The 21,365-nt window shown below is 57.4% G+C and overlaps 1 protein-coding gene across 1 annotated transcript in view; it reads right to left on the bottom strand.

The window, feature by feature from the left end:
• The window catches only part of NOL4L (nucleolar protein 4 like), a 63,142-nt gene extending 42,432 nt beyond the window's left edge, over positions 1 to 20,710 (bottom strand). Inside the window, exons 1-2 of the mRNA XM_059862527.1 lie at positions 20,369 to 20,710; positions 2,981 to 3,136 (exon numbers count right to left, since the gene is read on the bottom strand). Of these exons, the coding sequence (XP_059718510.1) occupies positions 2,981 to 3,136; positions 20,369 to 20,677 (465 nt within the window). The 5' untranslated portion in view covers positions 20,678 to 20,710. The remainder of the gene's footprint in view (positions 1 to 2,980; positions 3,137 to 20,368) is intronic.
• Positions 20,711 to 21,365: the final 655 nt, after the last annotated feature.

Below are 21,365 nucleotides of genomic sequence, written 5' to 3'. Positions count from 1 at the left end.
TCCAGACCTAAGCACCCACAGAAGGTGTCTGGCAATCCCTGTTATTGCAATTAATTCCTGCCAGCAGTAATTTTGCAGTATTCCTAAGAACTAAGACTAGGTTATTTGGAGAAGGAATGAGTCAATTTTAATGTAGACTTCTTTAAAGCCATAAAAGGCCATCAAATTTTGGAGTCTGACCTGTGCAGCACAAGTCACGAAACTTCACCCAGGTTCTCCTGCAGCCCAGCGGCCTGTGGTTTGCCTAAAACATCATCCAGGAAGACATCTGGTCTTAATTGGAAGGCATTAAAAGGTGGAGAGCCCACCTCTTACTTTGGGCTGGCTCCTATGGTTAATCACCCATCCTGTTTGGTCTAAGTGACTTGTCCCAGCACTGCGGTTCCCAAACCCGGGGCCGTGACCCCCACAGGGGTCACAGCACTTACAAGTGGGGTCATAAAACAGACAGAAATTCAATTGTTTGTGCCAGTCCTCGGGGCTGTGAGCCCGGCAGAAGTGGGGCTCAGGACGGGAAGTGGGGCTGCAATCAGACACCTTGTGGGTGACAGGGCTGAGCCGGGAGGATGGCCCAGGACATCCTGATCCCCCTCCTCTGGCCACATTGTCCTCCTACCTGACATTGTTTATAAATAACATCTAAATTCTAAAAAGTCCACATTAAATACAAAAAGACCTAAATTCCAGGCATTGTTGTACCCTGGGGGGTGCTGTTGTGGAAGCAGAGCAGCGGGGCAGGGGCTTTGCTGGATCATGGCTCAGGCAGCGCCGTGCCCGGCTCTGCGGTGGGAGGGAGCCGCATCCCTCTCCACTGCGCGGCAGCAGAGCCCGGGCTTTCACTCGCACAGAATGCCAGATGGGTGGAAAGTTCAGGCGGGGACCTTGTCCCAGCGCTCAAATGGAGGCTGCAGTGCCTGGTCCTCATGGGATTCTCCTCCTATTTAGCTGCAGCCCCAGTGAGCTCTGTTGTGGCCGGGCGGATGCCAGCTCAGTCTTTGCCTCTGTGTGATATTTATCGATGCACAAGCACAAGGGATTCCCGCAGAAACGCTGAAATGAGGGGCCGGGAAATTGCTGGTGGCAGCCGTGGTGGGGTGTCACAGGCAGGGAACTGTCCCCGCCCGCTGCCTGCCGGGCTCAGCCGTCTCCCTGCCTCTTTTGCTCCAGCAAACCCACAGTCTCTGCTGCAAATGTTCAGCTAATTTTAGTGATACAGTTGTTATTTCTCAGCTGATTTGATGCTCTGCAGAGCAGACAGCTTCCTTGATGAGTTATCTCCCATCCAAACTCCCTTTCTGATTGCCTCCCTCCGGAGGTCATGGACAAGGGCAAACTCTCCAGTGTCTCTAATCAGAAGTGGTGAGGAAAGGGAGCAGGGAGAAGGAGGCAGGGGACCCCGGAGCCTCCCAGCTGGCCACCCAGCAGCGTCCCTTTGTGCACCGTGCCAGGCGCAGTGTGTGCTCTGCACCATTTCACCTTCCAGCTCAGGCTACAAAGGCGCTCCGGGGAGCAAGGGCAGCGGTGAGGGCAGGAGCCAGGCTGGGCAGCCCAGCCAGCAGCTCCTGCCAGGTCAGGAGGGGATACACGCTGCTAATGTGATGATCTCAGCTCAAGAGGGAGATGAGGGGTGGAGCGTGAAGCTCTCTGACTGCTGTGAGCAGGCCTGGGAAAACAGACGGATCCAGCCTGCTCCCCTGGGGCTGTGCAGGGCACAGATTAGTCCTCCAGAGAGATGAATTGAAGGAATTAGGGAAGGGTCGGAGTGGTCTGCTGGGGAAATGAGCAGAAGTTTTTGAATTGTGGTCATGCTGGTGGGGCTGCCTCCCCTGGACTATAGAAAGGTCACTTGCCCCCGGCCAGGGAGGGTCAGTGCATGCCCCAGCCCCCGGCCCCACGCTCTGCTGCAGGGGCAGGACTGGAGTGCTCAGGGCATGGAGAGATGCCATGAGCTCTGTGTGCACAGCCCTGCTCCCTGGGGACTCCCACCACATGTGGGAGGCTGCAGGGCACTGGGCTGTCTCACCAGCACTGCCAGCACCACAACATGGATGGAGCAGGGACACACAGGACAGATTCCAACCCTGTGCTGACTCTGGCAGCACACAGCTGTGCAGAACCTCAGGCATCATCACTGAGAGAAGGGCAGCCTGCAAAGACCTCTCTGAGACATTGTATACACCAGAGAGATGTGCTGCCAGCAAACCACTCCTGTCTCTAAGCGACCTGGTCCTTAGGGCTGCAGGATTCAAGGGAGTACCTTGGTCTTGGACAGTAAATTCAGCTCTTCTTGTAAAAGGAGAGCCCAAACGTTTGCATTGAAGGGCTGTGCAGAGTCAGGAGAAACAGCAAGCTCCCTGGAGAAGCACACTTCAAGCTAAATTATTCCTGACCTAACTAGAGTGGTGTTTCAGGGTGGATAGAGCTGGTTCTTGGCATCCACAGAACCAAGGAACCAAGACAAGACTTAGCTTAGTGCTTGCCTCCATTTTGTAACTGAGGAAACCCAGGAGGGGCAGGAGAGGAGAGAAAGGCCATGGCCATGCCCCAGTCCCTCCCCCCGTCTGGCTGCTCCTGACCTTCAAGGCCCACACGAGACATTTCCCTCTGGCTGAGGCAGACAGGGAGGCAGATGACCCAGAGCAAGCACGGGACCGGACAAACATTCTCTCATCCATCAGTAATACTGAGGATTTCTCTTCCTTTTCCCTTCAGACATGCACAGTGTCTTTGTATGACTCCCCTGCTCTCTCCTCTCCCAGCAGCCGCGCTGTGCTGCTGCTGCAGCCCGGATTCCCCGAGCACAGCTGCTCTGCCTTTAAACCCCTCCTTCCTCACGCCTCCCCGCACAGGCACACTGGGCTCTGCCTCGCCTCTCCTTCTGCCAGTGGCTCTGCTCCTACCTGCCCTGCCATCCCCATTCCCGAGGGACTCTCCCTCCGCTCCAGTGCCCGCCCTGCCCGGGGCACGGCGGGACTCTCACCGCTCGGTAGGTTTTCTTCTGCCCGGCATGTTTGGGTGCTTTGCCCGGCTCCGACGAGCTTTCCACATGCATCGAGTAGATGATGTCAAAGAAATCTTCCACCACAGCCACGCGTTTCAGAGAGATGCCCTCGGGCTCCGACAGTCCATCTGCCCCCTACAACAGTGCAGGCAAGTTGAGTTAGTGTCAGCGATGGGTGACAGGGGTGACGAGATCGGCCCGGGGCTAATGTGGTTGGAGGGGGCAGAGTGGCTGTGCTCCCGCCTCGGGCTGCCTTGGGCACGGGGGATGTGGGGGATAAATTAAACATCGCTTCAGGGAGGACCCTGCTGTAGCCAGGGCAGTGGCGGCTGCTGCTGTCGTGCTGCTAAAGCTGGCAATGAAATTGGGCCAGGAATAAAAACAAGGGAAGAGTCCAGAGTGGAGTCACAACCGATCAAGAAATTCAATTTCCGTAATGTGGGATGGTTTTGCTAGGCGGGGAACAGGCGGGGGAAGCTCTTTGGACCTGCACATGGTGCTAAACCATCCTGGGAAGCCCTGAGATGTGAGGTACTCTTGCTGGCTGCAGTCCCCGTGGACACAGATCAGCCAGCAGGACAAGGTTTCACTGTGATGCCAGGATACAGCCCCTAAAGGAAGGAGCCAGCATCCCCTCCTTCCCTGCACTGACCTTTCCAAGGCTCCCTCCCTCTCACAGACGCAGAGCAGCTGAGCGCTGGCAGCAGCAGCACAGCTCTTTGTGTGTTCGGATGTGCTGGAGAGCAGGAGGCAGTAATTCTGCCACACGACAGTGGTGACAGACTGATGGGAGTGGGAAGTGTGGGGAGCAGTGCTCCTCCGAGCTGACTGGCACCAACGGTGTCAGCTCACACTGGCAGGGTATGCCGTGGGAAGGGGAGGCAGCCTCTGGGACCCGGCAGCTGCTATCGGCACTTGGCACAAAGCACCAGGGCAGGAAGGGCTACTGGGAGGTGGTCAGTGGCTACTGTAATGGCAGGGGGGACTGGGAAAGGGCCAGGCTTTGGGAGGTCACTTAGCTTGCTCCTTGAAAAAATGCTATTTTTGCATAGACAAAAAATTTGAAAATATTATATCTATATCTATATCTATATATACACGTATGTATGTATATGTATATATATATATTACATCCCTTTAAGGGCTGCTTTCCAAAAGGAATGCATGGATGTTGTCCACTGGGTACCCACCAGGCAGCTAAGCAGCAACCTGCACGTCTAAATTACCTGCAAACTACCTTTTTCATGTGCATTCACACATCCCTGAGGGCAGGCAGAAGCTGGCAGAGAGCTGTGGGCAGGGTCTGTGGGCAGGGTCTGGCAGGGGTCTGCATGCAAAGGGAACAGCCAGTCTCCTAACTGCGTTTGTGCTGTCCTTGGTTGGGCTCTGTGTATCTCACACAGTCTATAGATTGAATAAATGCTGTTCTTTAAGCCACCAGTGAAGGGCCTCTCAAAAATCAATCACTTAGTGGGCCCACCTTCTGCTAAAGCTACCCAACATCTCAGAGGAGCAGTCATTTAATGTACAGCACTGCCTATGAGAGTTGGCTCCTCACCCCAATTTCAGAACAGAGACTGCCTGTCCTGGGCACAGGCTGCAGTGGGACGGTGGCTGAGCTCACCCGGGACACGGGCACGAGGATTTTCCAACACAAACCACCTCTCCCCTCCCCGGGGAGCCCCAAGCCGGGGCTGAAGGTGGCTGTAACAAAGAGAATATTGAGAGCGAACACAAGGGGCAGGGTGGCAGGGCTGCGTGGTGGGGGTCGGGAAACTTCGCCCCAGGGAGTGTCTTTGAGGAATATAGATCTAATTTCTTCTGTCACCGTTCAGAGAGTTTCAGTTTAATCGAGGGCATGGGTATTCCCCTGCCAAGGAGGAGCGGGCATTAGGAGGCTTCCTACTGACCAATAATCCTCAGAGCAGGGTTGAAATGAGGATAATTACAGAAACAGGACAAAGGAAAATGCAGCAGGGGAAAAGCACAGTCAGATCTAACAAGCAGAGCCCTCAAAATTAAGGCTGTAACCAACCCTGTATGCAAATCATTGTTTCCAACCAGCTAATATCCTCCTCCCTGCACGGCCAGCCGGTCCCTGTTTCCTCCCCGCTTTCAGAAGGAATGCAGTGAAGGTAACCTCAGGGTCTGGGCATTGCTACAGCCTCCCTGCACACCCAGCAGCGCTCTCCTCTCCACCCCGCTGGATCCGGAGCTGCCTCCTCAGCATCCCACTCCCTGCAGCGATCCTCCCCTGACTCCTTGCAGCGATACTCCATCCCCTCCTCAGCCTTGTGACTGCTCTCCCCGTGATGATTATTTAGCTTTGGGAAGCAGGTGAGATGCAAGCAGTATCAAAGCCACTGGGTATAAGAGGCTGTATCAAGTCAGTGCCTCCAGGATTAGGGAGGTTTATATCTGGCAATATATCCAAATGTTGACCTAGGATTTAAGAGGACACGTGTGCTGTAAAGTACCTCTCCGAGGGGCCCACGCCCCTCGGGTTCCTCCTTCCACACCCAGCATTGCTCACCAGTATTCAAGGCATGAGTCAGAGCCCATAATATCTCAGAAAGGCTTAAAACCCCTCAGGTTTAAATAGCAATAAAAATTCAGTTGGGAAGCAGAATGGGAAGAAAGGATGCTTTTACCCTGTCCCGGTCTTGGGGCTTTATTAGAAGTCACCTGCCTCCGCAAGAAGTAAAAGATTTCAAGAGCAAAGATCAGCCCTGACGAGGTGCTTGGAAGCGGGTGGCATTTCAGGCGCTGAGGAGTCCCTCTACCACCTTCCAGCCATCCTGCTTCTCCCTATATTTGCCCAGCACGGCTCTGTCTCTCTCCCTTTCCAGTCTCTCCTCTTTCTCTGCATACTGTGCCCCACTATTCTCATCCCCCCCGCTTTCCTCTCATCCTCCCCACCTTCCCAGAGCTGTGAGCACTCTCAGCTCCTCTCCTCCATCAGGTCTTTTCCCTCCCCAGTGTCCTTTGTCTATTTCCACATCTCTGAACACCGGTACCCCCGGGACCCTCTGCCCTAGGACCACTCTCCTGGGCCTCGCTGCCCCTGCACCTCCTCTGTCCCTGCTCCATCCCGCCGACCCCGGCCGCCTCCAGCACCCGCGGATCAGCGCCGGGAGGCGCCTCTGCGGCCCGAGGTCGCCTCCGTGCCCGGCCCCGGGCGGCGACAGCCATTTCAGGCAGCAGCGCTGTCCCGGGTGCGCCGCGGGCCGGGCAGCGCTTCCAGGGCCGGCCATGGCGCTGGCAGCGCCCAGCCCCGGCACCTTTGTTCTCGGCAGCCGCCCCGGGCACGCTCAGCCCCCGCCCGGCCCGGGACGGGGGCGGTGCGGCGGGAGGGGACGGGGAGCGCCCGGGCAGCCCCGAGCGGCGGCGCGGGGTGACATCTGCCGCGGCGGGGAGGGAGGGAGGCAGGGCCGGGCGAGCCCCCCCGCCCGGGCCGGGCTGGGGCCCGCCGGCAGGTAGCGGGTAACCACGGCAACCGGCGGTAATCCGCTCCCCGGGGCCCGCCGCCGCCGCCCCGCGCCCGCTGCCCCTGCGCCCCGCCCGGCGCGGACCGGCCCGGGGCAGGCACCGCCGGCGGCGGGGCCACTGCGGCCGGTCCCGCACCTCGCCGAGCCTGGGACGGGCGGCCAGGGGCGGGTTCCTACCACCCCCAGGCACCGCCATCCCGCTGGAGCGCTGCTCACTTCTCGAGCCCCACTGCAGCCCTGCCGCGCTCCCACAGCCCCGTCACACCCCCGCATGGAGCTGCCCTGGCTCCCGCAGCCCTGTCAGGTTCCCACACGGACCTGTACGGCTCCCCTGTGGCGCTGGTATGTTCCCACATGGACCTGCCATGGCTCCCGAAGCCCTCCCATGCTCCTAGGGCGCTGCCTTGTTCCCACATGGACCTGCTGTGGCTCCCACAGCCCTGCCATGGCTGCCACAGCTCTGCCATGCTCCCACACAGCCGTGCCATCGCTCCTACACAGCCCGGTCCTGCCTTGGAGCCTGGCAGCAGCACCCACACATCCCTATGACCAGCCTCCTCCACCCACCCAGCTCCCTCTGCTCTCAGCAACCTGCTGTGTCTCCACTAGTCCCCGTGGCCATTCCTCAGCAGCCCAGCCTGGCTGTGAAAACTGCCAGAAAGGGAGATTTTCACAGCCAAACTGCAGCACTGATGAGCTAGCCCTGTTTTCTGTGGGGCAGCAGATCCACGGCCAGCAGCTGCCACCTGATCCAGCCCATGCTGCCCCCAGTGACCTCCACCCCAAGCCCCGGCGAGCTGCCACCACCCCAGCGAAACCAGACTCCCAACCCAGGCAGCTCCACAGCAGCCTTCATGCACAGGACTCCTCAACCCTGCAAGCGTTTCCCCAACTTGGAGTTGGGTTTGGGGAATCTGGGAACATTTAACCAGAGCTCTGCAATGCCTGCATGCTCCCAGCTCCTCTTCAGGCTGACTGGGGTAGATGCTGCCAGAAGTGGAAACTGCCCGTTCTGGGCTCAGCAGCATGAAGGGTCTTGGCTGTGCCCTTGCACTGGCTGGCAGGGCAATATCTGCCTTCTCCAGTGGGACTGGCAGTTCTCCTGGGCCCAGGAAGCTTCATGGCTCTGCAGGGAAGCATCCCTTCTCCAAGGGGGTTATGCTGCAGGGCCATCAGGCTGGGACTGCTGGAGCAGGAGTGGGATGGGAGGGAGTGCCGACTGCTTCCCCATCTGCTGTGCTCAACGGCAGATAAAACACTGCCCCGGCCCTCGCGCCAGGGGCGATACCAGCCCAATTCAGCTTCCTGTGAGTCAAAAGCAGCTTCCTGCCAGCAGAGCCCTGCCTGATAATGGCTGTGTTCTGCTCTCTGCCCGGGAGCAGACCCTCTGCCCTCGCCTCTCCTTGCACTTCCCACATGAAAGCGTTCCCTTCTGTATCTCCCAACCACAGCATCTCCCCGCCCCAGCGCAGAGGCGCACGTTAAACTAATTTCCTGCTGCTGGCTGGAAGGGCCACTGTCACCCTCATCCCTGGGACAGCCGAGCTGGATGTTTGGGGCCAGCCATATCGAGCTGTCCCTCAAGGTCACCTCCCTTGTACACAGAGACAGGCCACGTCGCTCGCTCTGCCTGTGCTCCAGCTGCTGCTGCCTGTGGGACACAGCCACTGTCCCCAGCCAGCTCAGGATCAGAGCTCTCCTGTCCCCTGCTGGAGTCACCCCATGGCATGACCATGGGTTCCCCAGCTGACACCAGCAGCAGTGCCATTCCTGTGGCACTCACCCATCCCTCGCCCTTTGTTCCAGCCCTGCTGGTTCCTTCTGCTGCACATAGGAGGATCCCTTTTTTGAGATGAGCAAAGGTGTGGTTTGGGTTTTATCTAAGCACTCTCCTGCTCTTTCCTCTTTGAAGTGTCTTTCTAATTTTCTACAAGTTGTATTTTGTTCTAAGGGAATTTTTGGTCTTCTGACAAAAATGCTCAGCTGAACCAGGGAGTGGATGTGCACAGGACAAAGCAATTGGGACCTAGTGGGATCAGAAACTGTGACACACAGGATGGGATGTAATCCTGCCATGACGCCAGAGACTTCCCATCAAGCTCTCCAGAGATCATAGAAACATGGAATGGTTTGCATTAGAAGGGACCTTAAAAACCATCCAATCCCTCTGCCATGGGCATGGACACCTTCCACTAGACCAGATTTCTCCAAGTGCCACCCAACCTGGCCTTGAACACTTCCAGGGACGGGGCGGCCACAGCTTCTCCGGGCAGTCTGTGCCAGTATCTTGCCACTCTCACAGGGAAGAATTTCCTCTGAACACCAGGATTCCTCAAGTCCATCTCCCTGGGCAGCCCACGGCCCCCCAGTGACCACCTGTGCTGGCACTGTGGCCACCACCAGCACACAGCCCACAGCCCACAGCCCACCTCTGCAACTACTCCTCCTGCACAGGCTTCAGCACCAAAACAGACACTTTATTTCAATATGGACTCTTACAACTTTTGATCAAGAAACTGTTCTTGGTACTTCTCATCTCTGGGAAGTCAGCCCTTGATTGGCTTCTATATTTAGACTTCTCCAGGGCTTTAGGAAGTTCACTCCTCATGGTATTTAGGTGTAGGATGAAAGCAGCTTTTGCGGGGGATATGTTAAACCACAGCAGGCTCCCTCTGCTAATGCTGCGAGGAGAAAGAGGAGCTAGATTCCTCGAACTTCCCTCTTCCTCTTGCCCCTCATGCCAGGGGCACAGAGCATGCCTTAGAAACAGGCACCAGGGAGACACTGGGCTGAAAACAGTATCAGCTGTATTGCTCATAATAAAGGAACCCACAAGAAGACCATGGGAAATGCTCTGACTGACAGATTTTGCTCTTTTTTCTCCTGGAAATATTTTGCTAGGAAATTTTTCAGATCATTTCTGGTTTAAAAATGGGAGAAAAGCAGTTGCTAAAATGCTGATGGTGCTTCCCTGTGCTGAGCATTTTGTGTTGTGTCTTGTTGCACCAAGCAAACACAAAGCCTCATCCTGCACTTAGAGCTCCAGCTCCTCACTGCAGTGAAAACAGCCCCAGCCCTCCTGAGCAGCTGAGCATCCCTCTGGCCCAAGAGGGCTCATTTCTCCTGGGGAAACTGAGGCACAGGAAAAAATAATTTTCCCAATACTCTGTGCTGACTCAGGCCGACACTGGGGGCATTCACATTGTTTCTCTAGCCAGAACTGTACACAATACTTTTTTTTCTCCCAAAGTAAATACTTCCTCATGAGGGGAGCCGGGTGCTTTATTTTTAGCTGGCAAACACAGCTGAGGTGTGTGTCTTTCACGGGGCACAGGCACCTCCTCAGAGCGAGCTGCTCTTTCAGCAGCTGAGCCATGGGGATGGGTCCAGGCCTTTGCTCTGACCTCAGCTTATTCCTCTCCTGGCTCCCAGGCCTGGGAATGAAAACAGAGCAGCCTGGGAGAGGCGAGCCTGGAAATGGCAGCCCTGCCTCCAGCTGCGGAGAGGGCCCAGGTGCAGGGTGCCAAGGGGAGGTTGGTGTGCTCAGGGTCTGGTGGGCGGCTAGGGATGGGGCTGCCATCCATCCCAGGGCTGCCTGAAGGACAGAGGAGAAGCCCAGCAGGAAGAGATTCTTGCTCAGATGCCTGCTTTTAGACTCCTTGGATGCCTGCTCTGCCCGGGAGGCAGAGGACATTTTGCACGGCGCAAGAGAGCAGAGCTGCCTCCCTGCCAGCACCAGGCTGTGCGCCGGCGGGGAGGCTGCAGGAGCAGCTGGATCTGGCAGGCAGAGGCAAGCACAGGGCTCCCCAGTAAATGTGAGCCTGCACCCACTGGACAGGAGCAAGGGGGAGCTGGCTCTTTCAGGGATAACAAAATACTGAGTGCTGTGGGGCAGCCCAAGCACTGTTTCACTTGGGTTTGGTGAGAAAGGTTCCTGCAGCCTCATGAATGGAGCATCTGATTGACCTTCCTGGGAAATTGTTCCCTGGGGCTGTGGACTTCCCACTCCCTATCAGCTGGTGAGCATCACCCTCGTCTCTGAGGTGTGCGGGACCTGGGCGGGAGAAGTGCCACACTGTGGGTGCCAACAGGGAGGAGATCACGAGCATTATTATCTGGGGATCATTATAATGTTGCAGTGTTTCTTACTATTTTGAAATAGGCAGGGTTTGCACAGAGGAACTGTGGATGCTGTGTCCCTGCAAGTGCTCAAGGTCAGGTTGGACAGGGCTTGGAGAAACCTGGTCTAGTGGAAGGTGTCCCTGCCCATGGCAGGGTGTTGGAATGAGATGATCTTTAAGGTCCTTTCCCAAACCCTTCTAGGATTCTATAATTCTAAAAAGTGAGTTTGGTGGTTTTTTAAAAATACATCTGCAAAGGTGGGCAGTGATTTCTTAATGTTGTTTGGATCTTGGTTTTGGTGATTTGGAGAGAATGCTATTGGAATGGAAAAAAAAAAAGGGAGGAAATGGTGGTAAACTGCATTAACAATCAGAAGAGTTTTTATATTCCATAGCATCCTGGAAAAATTATAAAACTAGGAATATAAAGAATATTGGCAATATGTAGCTGTAACTCAAACTCAGAACATGTCTAGAGGTGGCTCTTCCTTGTAACTTATCACTGTGAGCGATCTCTCCAGCACCAAGCACTAATCTAATAAAAATCACAAGCAAAGCAAAATCCTTGGAGTCAGAGTGGGGCCAAGGCACTGTAACAAGTGATGAGATGACCTGTCACAGCAAGGTGACCCCCCCCTATGCCTAGGAATAGACCCAGCAGTGTCAGGGCAGCCAGGTGACATCATCACACCTACAGTGAGAACGTGGTGATGTCAAAATGAAACTGAGGAGGAGGAGATACGGAGCAGCAGCAGTTCAGCTTGTCAGTGGTAAGAAAAATTATGTAAAATCAGTTACAAATGATGCTACAGTGAATCAAGGTCAGGCAGGGCTGAGAGGCTGAGCCCTGGATGTGTGGCATCCCGGTGCCAGCTCCCTGTGCCCTGGCAGCTCCCAGTATGTGGGCCACTGTCGGAGACTCCCACAGGAACAATGTGATGTGCCTCTAGGGAAATGCTGACAGCTCAGCGGATGTTGGAGGGGGGGTAAAAGGCCTGCAAGCCCTCCCCTTCCAAACCAGCCTCCTCTCCAGGTCAGGGCACAGCAGGGATTGAGCTGCACCACACCACAGTGGCTTCAGCACAGCCTGGCCCCGACGCCAGAGCCTGGAAACACCGGGTGCCACAGCCAAGCACCACCACGACTGCTCCCCGCGAGCCCACGCTGGGTTCGAGAAATGGGAACGTTGTGGAACCATAAGGGTCATGCTGGACTCCATCATGCCCTTTCCCAACATGGGAACCCAGGAAAACAGATGTCCACTGCCCTCAGTGAGAGCAGGCACTTGTATTTACCCTGGGCTCTGGCTCTGCAAGGCTGGAGGGTCCTGTACAGGCAGTCAGGGCAGGGGCCACAGGGGACAGACACAGATGGAACTCTGCTTGTTCTCCCCTTGCATTTAGGTAAACCCCCTGTGTATTCTGATTTGTGTCCATCATAACCACTCCAGGTGAACCCCAACCCTTCCAAAAGCCAAACTGAGACTTGTAGATAAGCCCAGGAATGATTCCCCACTAACCTGGGATGACCAAGTGGAATTTTTTTGAGCTCTTAACTGAGACTACGTGTGGGGGGAGCAGAAGTCAAGCATGGTCTTAAACACTCTGTCGTGGTAATCCATCCACAGAGATCCCCCTCCCAGGTGTGACACTTCATCCCATAACATCTGGTCTCAGTGCCACAGCACTGCAGGCTGGACACATGAGGCATATGGAGTGGCCTCACATCTGGCTCTCCCTGGTCTTTTGTGAGTCTGTCTCCAAACAGGGATGCTTTTGGGAGGAAAAGAAAGGAGGGGCAAAGCAAGCGGGGCAGATAAGCAAGACAATTAATACAACCTGCCCTCTGTGTGAGGAATAAATTGGCAGCTGACAGGTTATAATCTGTGCAAGCAGGATCTTCACAGGAGAGGTGAAGGCTCCATTGGGGGCCAATTGGATGGTTAATTAGGAGGACAAAGCAGAGGATTCGTGAAAATGTTTATGAAACAGTGCTTGGCAAGGGAGCCCCTGAGAAATGCACAGCAGAGAGGAGCTGCTTTGGGCTGGGAGAGGAAACACGAGGGTGAAACAGCAGAATGAGCACTGAGAGGGAAAACAGCCATGCAAATGTCTGTGAGAGGACGGGGATTCCCAGGTGCCCTGTGGAGGAGTTCAGGGGAGGACCCGAGGACACCTCATTTTTCTAGAAACACACGGGCTGTGTCCTCCCTCTCGCTCCTCCCTGTGCCGTCCCCACCCCGGTGCGGTGGGGAGCGGGCTCTGGGTGCCGGCAGGCACCGCTGCCGCAGCCAATCGGCGCCGCTGGCCGGGCAGAGAAGGGCACGAGGAAAGCAATTAAACCGGAGCTTTGATTGGGCTCACAGATGACTGCTTGTGCTGGAAATGCCTAAGCGCCTCGGCGGTGGCTGGAGCCGGCCTGATCCCCCATCCCCTCCTCGGCGCGTCGCTGCTGCGGCAGCGGGAGCGTGACTGATGCTCTCTGTCCCACACACGGCTCCGAGAGCTCAGAGGTAGGAACCAGTTGCTAAGAGACAGGACTGTACTTTCCAGCCCACATCCAGACCTTTGTCACCAGCTCAAGGGCTTTCTGCCGGATCCAAACGCCGGGCGCAGGTGAGCAGGAGACGCCAGGCCTCCTCCCAGCCTCCTCTCAGCTCTGGGAGCCACACCACCAGCGTTCCAACTGAGGATGGGAATGACAAACCCAAAAGCATCCCCAAGGGAGCAGCTTCCCTGGACTGGCTGCTTGTCCCAGTGCTGTGAGACTGCAAACTGGAACACCCTGCGGCACCTGGAACCGGTGTGGGTGGTACCGGCAGCACCGACACCCAGGAGGTTTTGGATGTCACCACAGTGTGGATGAGTGGATGACTCGGTATTTGCTTTGAGATCCCTCTTTCAAATGAAAGCCAGCAGAGGAGTCCCAAACTTTAGTCTCCTTTTTCTGGGGGGGTTCCTGATGAGTTTGGATTCTTAGCCCAAAGACTCCCATAAAAGCAACCCACTACTCACTGGAAAGCCTGAACTTGAGCCACAGAGACTGAGTGACCCCATCTTTCCAGAGCACTCCCTCCCTCTTGGTGAGGAGCAAATCCATCAGAGCCTTTGCCTGTCTGTTGGAAGGGAAATACATCCTCTGGGGCTGCCAAGCCAAAGAAGAGCAAGGACAGAGAGAAACCACTCACACAGCATTGTCTTCCTGGCTGTCACTCCGTGAAGGGCCCTGCACCGTGCCAGGAAGACACAACCAGGCTCCACTCCCCTTCCAGAGGCTGCTGCCTTAACCTCAGACATGGACACTGTTACCCAAACCTCTGCTCTGCTCCCTGCTCTCACACACAGCACAGACTCCCTGCAGTTATTTCTCCTCAAATAAATTGCTATTCTTTGGCACCAGCCATAAAAGTGGAAGTCAGTAGCTTTCCAGCAAAGACAATGATTTTGGCCAACAGGTACCTGCCCTTGCTACAATCAGCTAATTAAACCAGACACTGAAGCTCAGGGGTGGCTCTGGCCCATTCTCAATGTGATTCTTTAGAGGTGGGCACAGCTGATATGAGATCAGGGAAAGATAATTAATGATTTGCACTAAAGAAAGAGACATTAATATGCATCCCTCTGTCATGACAATGCCAGAGCATCCATGCTGGCCAGGCAGGGTGGATGGACACTCCACCAATGCTCCTCCACACCCCTGGGCTTTCCCTGCCATTTGCTTGTCCACAGTGCAAGTTCACAGACTGCTCATATCAAGCCTAACATAATGATAAAACTAAAACTGAACAAGTTGTATCAGAAGGAGATCATTGCTGAGAATGGTCCTGAGAAAGTTCCCACTGAAAGGACTGTGGCTGCCTCTCTGGGCTCTGCTGCAGACTTTAGTCACTGACTGAATTCCCCCTTCTGCCTGTGGTCTGAGCAAGCCCCTCTGAGCAAGGCCCACGAGGAGAGCTGAGAGCAGCCATGTACTACTGTCCTTACACCAGTCCTCTCTGCTCCTCATTAACAAGGCCCTGAGTGCTCAGACCCTCTTCCTGTGCAAAGGTGGGACATAACCTTGAGCGTGGGAACAACAGCCCCTCGTCAGACCTGGGGTTCTTTCCATTTCAGCCTCATTGACCAAAGCCTGGCAGAGCTGTGCTTTGGTTGTTTGCTTTTGGACCTTCTTCAGAGTGACACCCTTTGAGAATTACAAATATGAAAACAATTGTAGGTGAAAGAGATAACTTTCAGATACATCTTATCCGAAAAACACTTCTCCTCTCGGATCAGCAAGGCCATGCCTGTTTCTGGAATCATGTAGGATGTGCAGTGTAAATGGCAGAGAGTTATTTTTTCACAAACTGTTTGGTCAGACACGTATTGGGAACTGGAACCTTTGCTGGTGGAGCTCCAGGTCTCACAAGTGCTGGTGACCACAGCCAGCACCCAAGGATGAGGGTGGCTGGGATGGTGGGATCTCTGAGGCTGGGACACAGTACTAATGACTAGTGGGACTGCCTTTAATCAGGTTTGTAGGCTTGGCAGAAATAAAGCAAGGACTGAATGAGATGCTGGTTTCCCCCTTATCATTAGAAGCAGCTTCAGCAGGCTATCCTGAAAGGATGGGAGTGAGCAGGGAGTGGGCTTTGCTGCCAGATCTGCTCCCAGCAGTGAGGAACTTCATCCTGCCAGTCTGTGTAACTGCAGATCATCAGAGCTCTTTAAATTCACCTTGCTAAGGCTTTAGCTACTGCCTGGTGAGGCTAAGCCAGCTCTTGGGCCCAGGGGATTGGGTGTCACTGCTCTCTCTGACTCTTACCACGAGCAGCTTCAGATGTAAAATCTGTGACTGATGCTGTGCAAATTTGGAGCTGAATCTGGAGGGGATGCTAATGTGGGAGATTTTCTTTAGATGGGGTTGAATGGGACCGTGCACCCAGGCCAGAATTGTTCCAGTCTCCTAAGGGCACATTTAAATGTAAACCTGCCATCGGTTGCACTCCTTGGAAAAGCTGGTACTGCCCCGAGTGCTCAGGGTGGGATCTCTCCACAGGTGAAAGCTCTGCATGCTCTAAGTAAGGCTGGTGCAATGGGAGTAATAGACAATTTCTCGGATAATACCCTCAGGCCCATCTGCCTTGTCTAAGGCTCTTCTGAATGGTCTTGATTTATTTTTTTTATCACTTGAAGTCCCCAGAAAGTCTGAGTGGTTATTCACGCCGTGAAAACCTTCTGTTGACTGATGTTCTTAGAGGTTATAGATGTGCAGCTTTTTGGGGCACTGAATATGGGCATTGAAGGGTACTTGTATCAGGAAAAATGTAGCCTCTATTAGCTGTTGGAGCAGCATCTTTCTGACATGCCTGGCTCCTCAGCTCCGGCATTCTGCCACTGTGCTGTGCTGTCCCACGGCCTGGCACCGCAGCTTCCACAGCACAACACTCCTTGTCTCTGGAGCTAAAACAAATTTAAGGGTAGGCTGTGCTGTGAGATTTATCTGCTGTCCCGTGGGATAGTTTTCCTGCTGTTCACTAAAGCCTCCATCCATTTTTGCATTCTGGACTCGCCACTTGTATTTCCAGTGCTCCCCCCCATCCCAGCATCGTTCCTCGGGTGAGTTTCACCAGGCACAATCATGAAATAATTTTGAACATCTGGCTCCAGGGGAGCTGGCACAGGTGAGCTGTACCTGTACAACAGCAGCAACCCACTGGAGCAATGCCCTCCTCCTGTCAGCGATGCCTACAGAGCCCCAGAGCCTCATGTCAGCGCTGCGGGGGACGGGGAGAGAGCAGCAAAGCAGAATCAAACGTGGGCAGTGCTGCAGAGCCTGCCTGGTCCCCACGGCTCCGCACAGCCCCCGAAGGGCCGGGCTGACGCCAGGCTTGCCCCGCTCATCCCGCAGCCCCCCAGCCTGCAGCACGGCCTGCCAGCACCGATCTGTCCTGGCCGCCACGCCGGAGTTGTGACAGGCTCCCACCACACACGGCCAAGTACAGCATCGATTTAGAGAGCAGCTAACGCCCGAGCCCAGGTCTGAGGAGAAGCCTCCCCTGCACACCCGCTGCTCCGGCCACAGCCATCTGCTCCGCCGCTTGTCACCGAGCGCTGTCCATTTCCCTGCACCCTGGCTCCATCTCGCTCCACGTTTGTCTGCGAAAGACTGTCTAAATGATTCTAAATGCTTAGGACAAGAGGGACATGAGATTATAATGAACTGCATCTTAGCACCTTGTCATGGACAAATTCTCCCACAGTTCTTAGCAAAGATGGGGAGAAGGATGAGTGCTGCTCATCCAGCACCAGGATTCGGTCCAGCCCATGGATAATGAGGGGGTTCACACCTTAGAGTGTGTCAGCCAGAGGAAAGAAGGGCAGATCTGAGCACTTTGGGCTGTATCCATTGTCTGTGCTGCAGCAGCACACAAAGATACCCTCCTCCTCCTCTTCAGTACAGCCTAAATGTATTTTTTTCCAATACCCTGACCTAAAGGATGCAGAGTCCAGCCCAGTGTGAATAGGGCTGTCAGGCAACAATGTCCTACACCGCTAAACTGCCTGTGTTTATCTGCGTAGGGCTTTTTTAATTGTATGTGTTAAACGTCCAGCATCTTTGGGACGTTCATCTGGGAAAAAGAAATGTGAACAGTCTCTGTGCCAGACATCCGTCCGCACTGCTGTTCCTATTCCCAGTGCATTCTTTGAGAAGACCACCATCTGCTCTGACCACCACCTAAGGCAGATGCCCCCTTCTCAGTGCACAGTCCCTGCTCTCAAGCCACCCAAATCTGATTAGGCCTGTTCTGATGAGAGGCCTGGAGGAGGGCAAGGGAAAGTTACTCAGGAGAGAAAATAATAACCACATGTTAATTAATTTTTGACTACGGATGCACAGAAAATACACAAACCAGCTCAGGGTGCAAAAGCCAAAAGGAACAGCTCAACTGGCTAGCTGGGGGGGGGGGGGCAGGGGCAGGTTGTAATTATTTTGGAGGTTTGGGATTGTCATTATTATTATTTTCCAGAGGAGGAGTGGCCCCAGCCCTGTCAGGGAAAGGAAATCTTATCCCCACTGCTGCCCTCTATGCACTCTTTACCACCTCTTTTCCAGCTTTCCCTCCTGGTCCCTTGGATTTCCTGCGGCGTCCTGCAGTGAGAGCAGAGCGAGATGCACCCCCCTGCCACCCCCTCACTGCACCCGGGGTGGGGCTCTGCCTGTCCCTGCAGCAGGGGACATCCCCAGAACGGCGCTCGCCCGGCAGATGTGCTTGGGGAAGGGCGAGCGGACAGGACGAGTGGGATCAGATTGCTGAGGAGCACAGCCAGGGGAAAGCAACCAAAGCACCACTCCAGAAGTATTTGGGAAAAGCAGCTGAACAGACATTAAACCAGAATCCAGGCATTACTGTCCAGCAAAAGCCTCCTATCAGCTTCACAAATTATTTGACTGTGTGCCTGAGAGCAAGGGAATACACCCCAAACCCAGCCCAAACTACCAAGGATGCAGAGAGCACTGAATTGAAAGGAGCTGAAGAAAATCCCTGACAAGTTATCTCTAAATTTGAGAGCCACTTCAGGCAAAACCAAACTCTCAACTGCACTCATCTGAAATGGCTCATGGGATCCCTGGCCGAGGGGGGCCAGGGAGGTCGGGACCAAAGGAGCAGCAGGCAACAACTTCTACAGATCCCACTCTGGAAGGTTTTGGGGACGGTGATGATTGGTCTCCCTTTGCAGTGGCTCTGCAAAGCGCTCCCAGTCCTAACATCTGGCTAGCATCTAGGCACTGGCAAATAAGCTGTATTGCCCCTTGGAAAATTCGGTTGTCCCCTAGAGTATATCTGCTTGTGTTTGCTGGTTTAGGGGAGTCTGGGTGTAACGCCTGTCTGTAGCCTGCAGGGACTCTGCCAGGGAAGATGCGGGGGCCTAGCTCCTCGCTGAAACTTCATCTGTGCAGAGGCCCTTTGGGAATATGCGGGCTTGTGCCGGCCTGGTTGAGCCGCTGACCCTCGGGACTCCCTCCCGGACAAAGGGGAGGGGGCATCTAGTGAGCAGCGGGGTCGAGGGAGTCTGGCTCGGCCTCTCTGGGGTACCATGACTCTGCAGCATTTGGAAGATCTGGGATAGAGTCGCTGACTGCATGGAGAGGACCCGGGAGGGAGTGCAGGATCTTTGGAAGGGGGTACAGCTCCTAATCCGCCCTCCTCAGGGTCTCCTGGCACAGGGGGAGTGATAGAGGAGGGCTGCTAAGAGGTCTTAAAAAAAAAAAAAAATTGCTAAGAATTTTTTTGGGGCATTGCATGGGGGAGGGGGGCTGAGAGGGGAGAAAGAAAGGAGCCTCAGAGCACCACGAAGGGAGAGGGAGAAATAATGACCCTTCCCCCTCCCCCCAATAATCAGGCGGACCAGATGGGAGGTAAATAGTGCGTTTAGAAGCATTTGCCACAGATGGGCTGCCCTCAATGGAAGCATCCTCCAGCCACATCAATGCTGGAGTCTGTGTGCACAGAAAACACTGCACCCTTCAGAGCAGCAGCAGCGGCAGCAGCAGCAGCAGCGGGAGAGGCGGGGAGGGACAGGGGGAAAAAAATCCCTGCCAGAGCCCTCCGGTGCCCGCGGTCCCGGCGGGGCGGAGAGGGGCGCGGAGGATGGCAGGGGGCGCGGGGCCGGGGCAGCCCCGCCGGGTGCTCCCTGCTCGGGGCCGGGGCCGCCAAAGTTGCGCGTTTCCCCCCGCGCCGGGGAGCGGGACACGCTCGGGACGGGAACAATGGGGCGGCGGGGCAGCCCCGGGCGGCGGCGGGAGGAGGGAGGGAGGCGGCGGCCGGTGCCCCGCTCCCTGGCCCGGCCGGGCGCCGAACAATGAGGCTCCGGCGGGGGAGTTCCCGGGACAGCGGCCCGCGAGCGGGCGGGGGGAGCTGCCCTAATCCGGGCTCTGCCGCTGCCCGCACCCCCCGGGGCACCGGCTGCGGCGGCCGCGCCGGGCGGGCAGCGCCGCGGGACGCCGGGGCCGGGCTCAGCGCGGCGGCCAGGCTCGCCCCGCTCCGCTCGGCTCGGCAAGACTCTCCTCGCTCCGCTCCTCTCCGCTCCGCTCGGCACGGCGCGGCAGCGGGGCGGGCAGGGCGCGGCGGCGGCGCGGGGGGGCGGGGGGTGCCGGCGCCCCCTCCCCGCCGCCCGCTGCCCTTGACTGCAGCCCTGTCCCCGGCCGTGGGGCGGATGGGAAATGCCGGGCGAACGTGATCGGACAGAGCGGGGGGGCGGCGGGGCCCGCACCGGGCGGCGGCGCGGCCCCCCCGCGGGGGCAGGTGCACGGCGGCGGGCGCGGGGCACCGCCGCCCCCCCACCTCCCCCGCGCCGGCAGCGCCCGGGGAAGGCGGCAGCACCGGATGGGACGGGGACGGGGATGGGGATCGGGGGGGCAGCGGAAGGTGCGAGGCTCCGGGCGGGCGCCTCTCCCCATCCGCATCCCGGGCGGGTCGGGGCGGCGGGGGCGCGGCGGCTGCCCCGGGAGCGGCGGGGGCTGCGGGAGCGGCCGGGCCCCGCGTCGCGCCCCGCATGGGGCATGCGCGCTCCCGGCGGCCGGCGGGGCTGGGCCGCCCGGTGCTGACGGGACAGGGCCGGCGCGGCGGTGGAGGGGACCGGGGCCCCGGGGGTGCCCGCCCCCACCCCGGGCAATTCCCCCCCCCTCCCTGCCCGCACCCCCGGGGAGGACAAACAGACACGGACAGGCAGGCAGACAGACAGACACAGAGCCCCCGGGGCACGGAGCGCACTAACCGTTCCCGTTTTCACCGGCACATATACCACCACTTGACCCATCTTCGTCGCCTCCCTGGTGCCGTTTCCCAGGCGGAAGCCCTTGGACCGGACCCAGAACTGGAACTTGCCTTTCTCCCCCCCGCCGGAGCCGCCGCCGGAGCCGGTTCCCCCCTGCAGCACCTCGGCGATGCGCTGGTACTTGCTCCGGGTCACCGTCTTGGTTTTGGCCGAGTCCCCGTAGGTGCGCAGGCACCAGTCCCGGAACTGCCGCCCCAGCTCGCTGTCCCCGGGGCGGCTCCCCCGCAGCAGTAACGGCGGCTTCGGCATCGCCCGACCGGCGGCGGCGGCGGTAACGGCGGCGGTAGCAGCAGCAGCGGCGGCGCCCGGCCCCGCGCCCTGTCCCGGAGCGGGCGGAGGGGCAGCGGCGCTCCCGGGACGGGCTGCGGGGGCGACGGGCGGGATGGAGCGGGGAGCAAGAGGCGCAGGAGGGGTGGCGGCCGCTGTAACGGGGAGGAGGGGGGGAGCACCGGGGCTCGGACAGCGACCGGAGGGAGGTACCGGCGGCGCCAGCAGCAGCAGCAGCCGCTCCTGTCACAGGATCACAGGCGGCTCCGGCTCGTCCCCCTCCCTCCCTCCCTCCGCCCGCCCGCCCGCCCGCCCGCCCGCCCGTCCCTGCCTCCTCCGCCCCCCTCCGGCCGCCTCCTCCTCTCAGCGGGATCCCACCTGTTAGAGCGGCCTCGCCGCCACCGACGGGTCGTTCCCCCCCCACTTCAACCCCCGGTCCCGGGGCAGCTGCTCCCCCCCGCCCCGGCTCCGGTGGGATGCGCTCCCCTGGCTGGGCCGCCTCTTCCCCCCCCCGCTTCCCCGCTCCCCGGCCATACGGCCCCGTACAGCCGAGGAGCGGGATAGCGGAGCGGGGGGGCGAGCGGCCGAGGCGGGGTAGGGGGTGTCGGTGGCCGCGGGTCCCGGTGTCGGTCCCAGACAAAGGGCCGGCGGGGCCCGGGCGCACGTGTGC

The sequence above is a fragment of the Haemorhous mexicanus genome, chromosome 18 (assembly GCF_027477595.1).
Source record: "Haemorhous mexicanus isolate bHaeMex1 chromosome 18, bHaeMex1.pri, whole genome shotgun sequence".
NCBI lineage: Eukaryota > Metazoa > Chordata > Aves > Passeriformes > Fringillidae > Haemorhous > Haemorhous mexicanus.
Note: the sequence above shows the minus strand (reverse complement) of the source record. Positions and strands in the feature narration are given on the sequence as shown.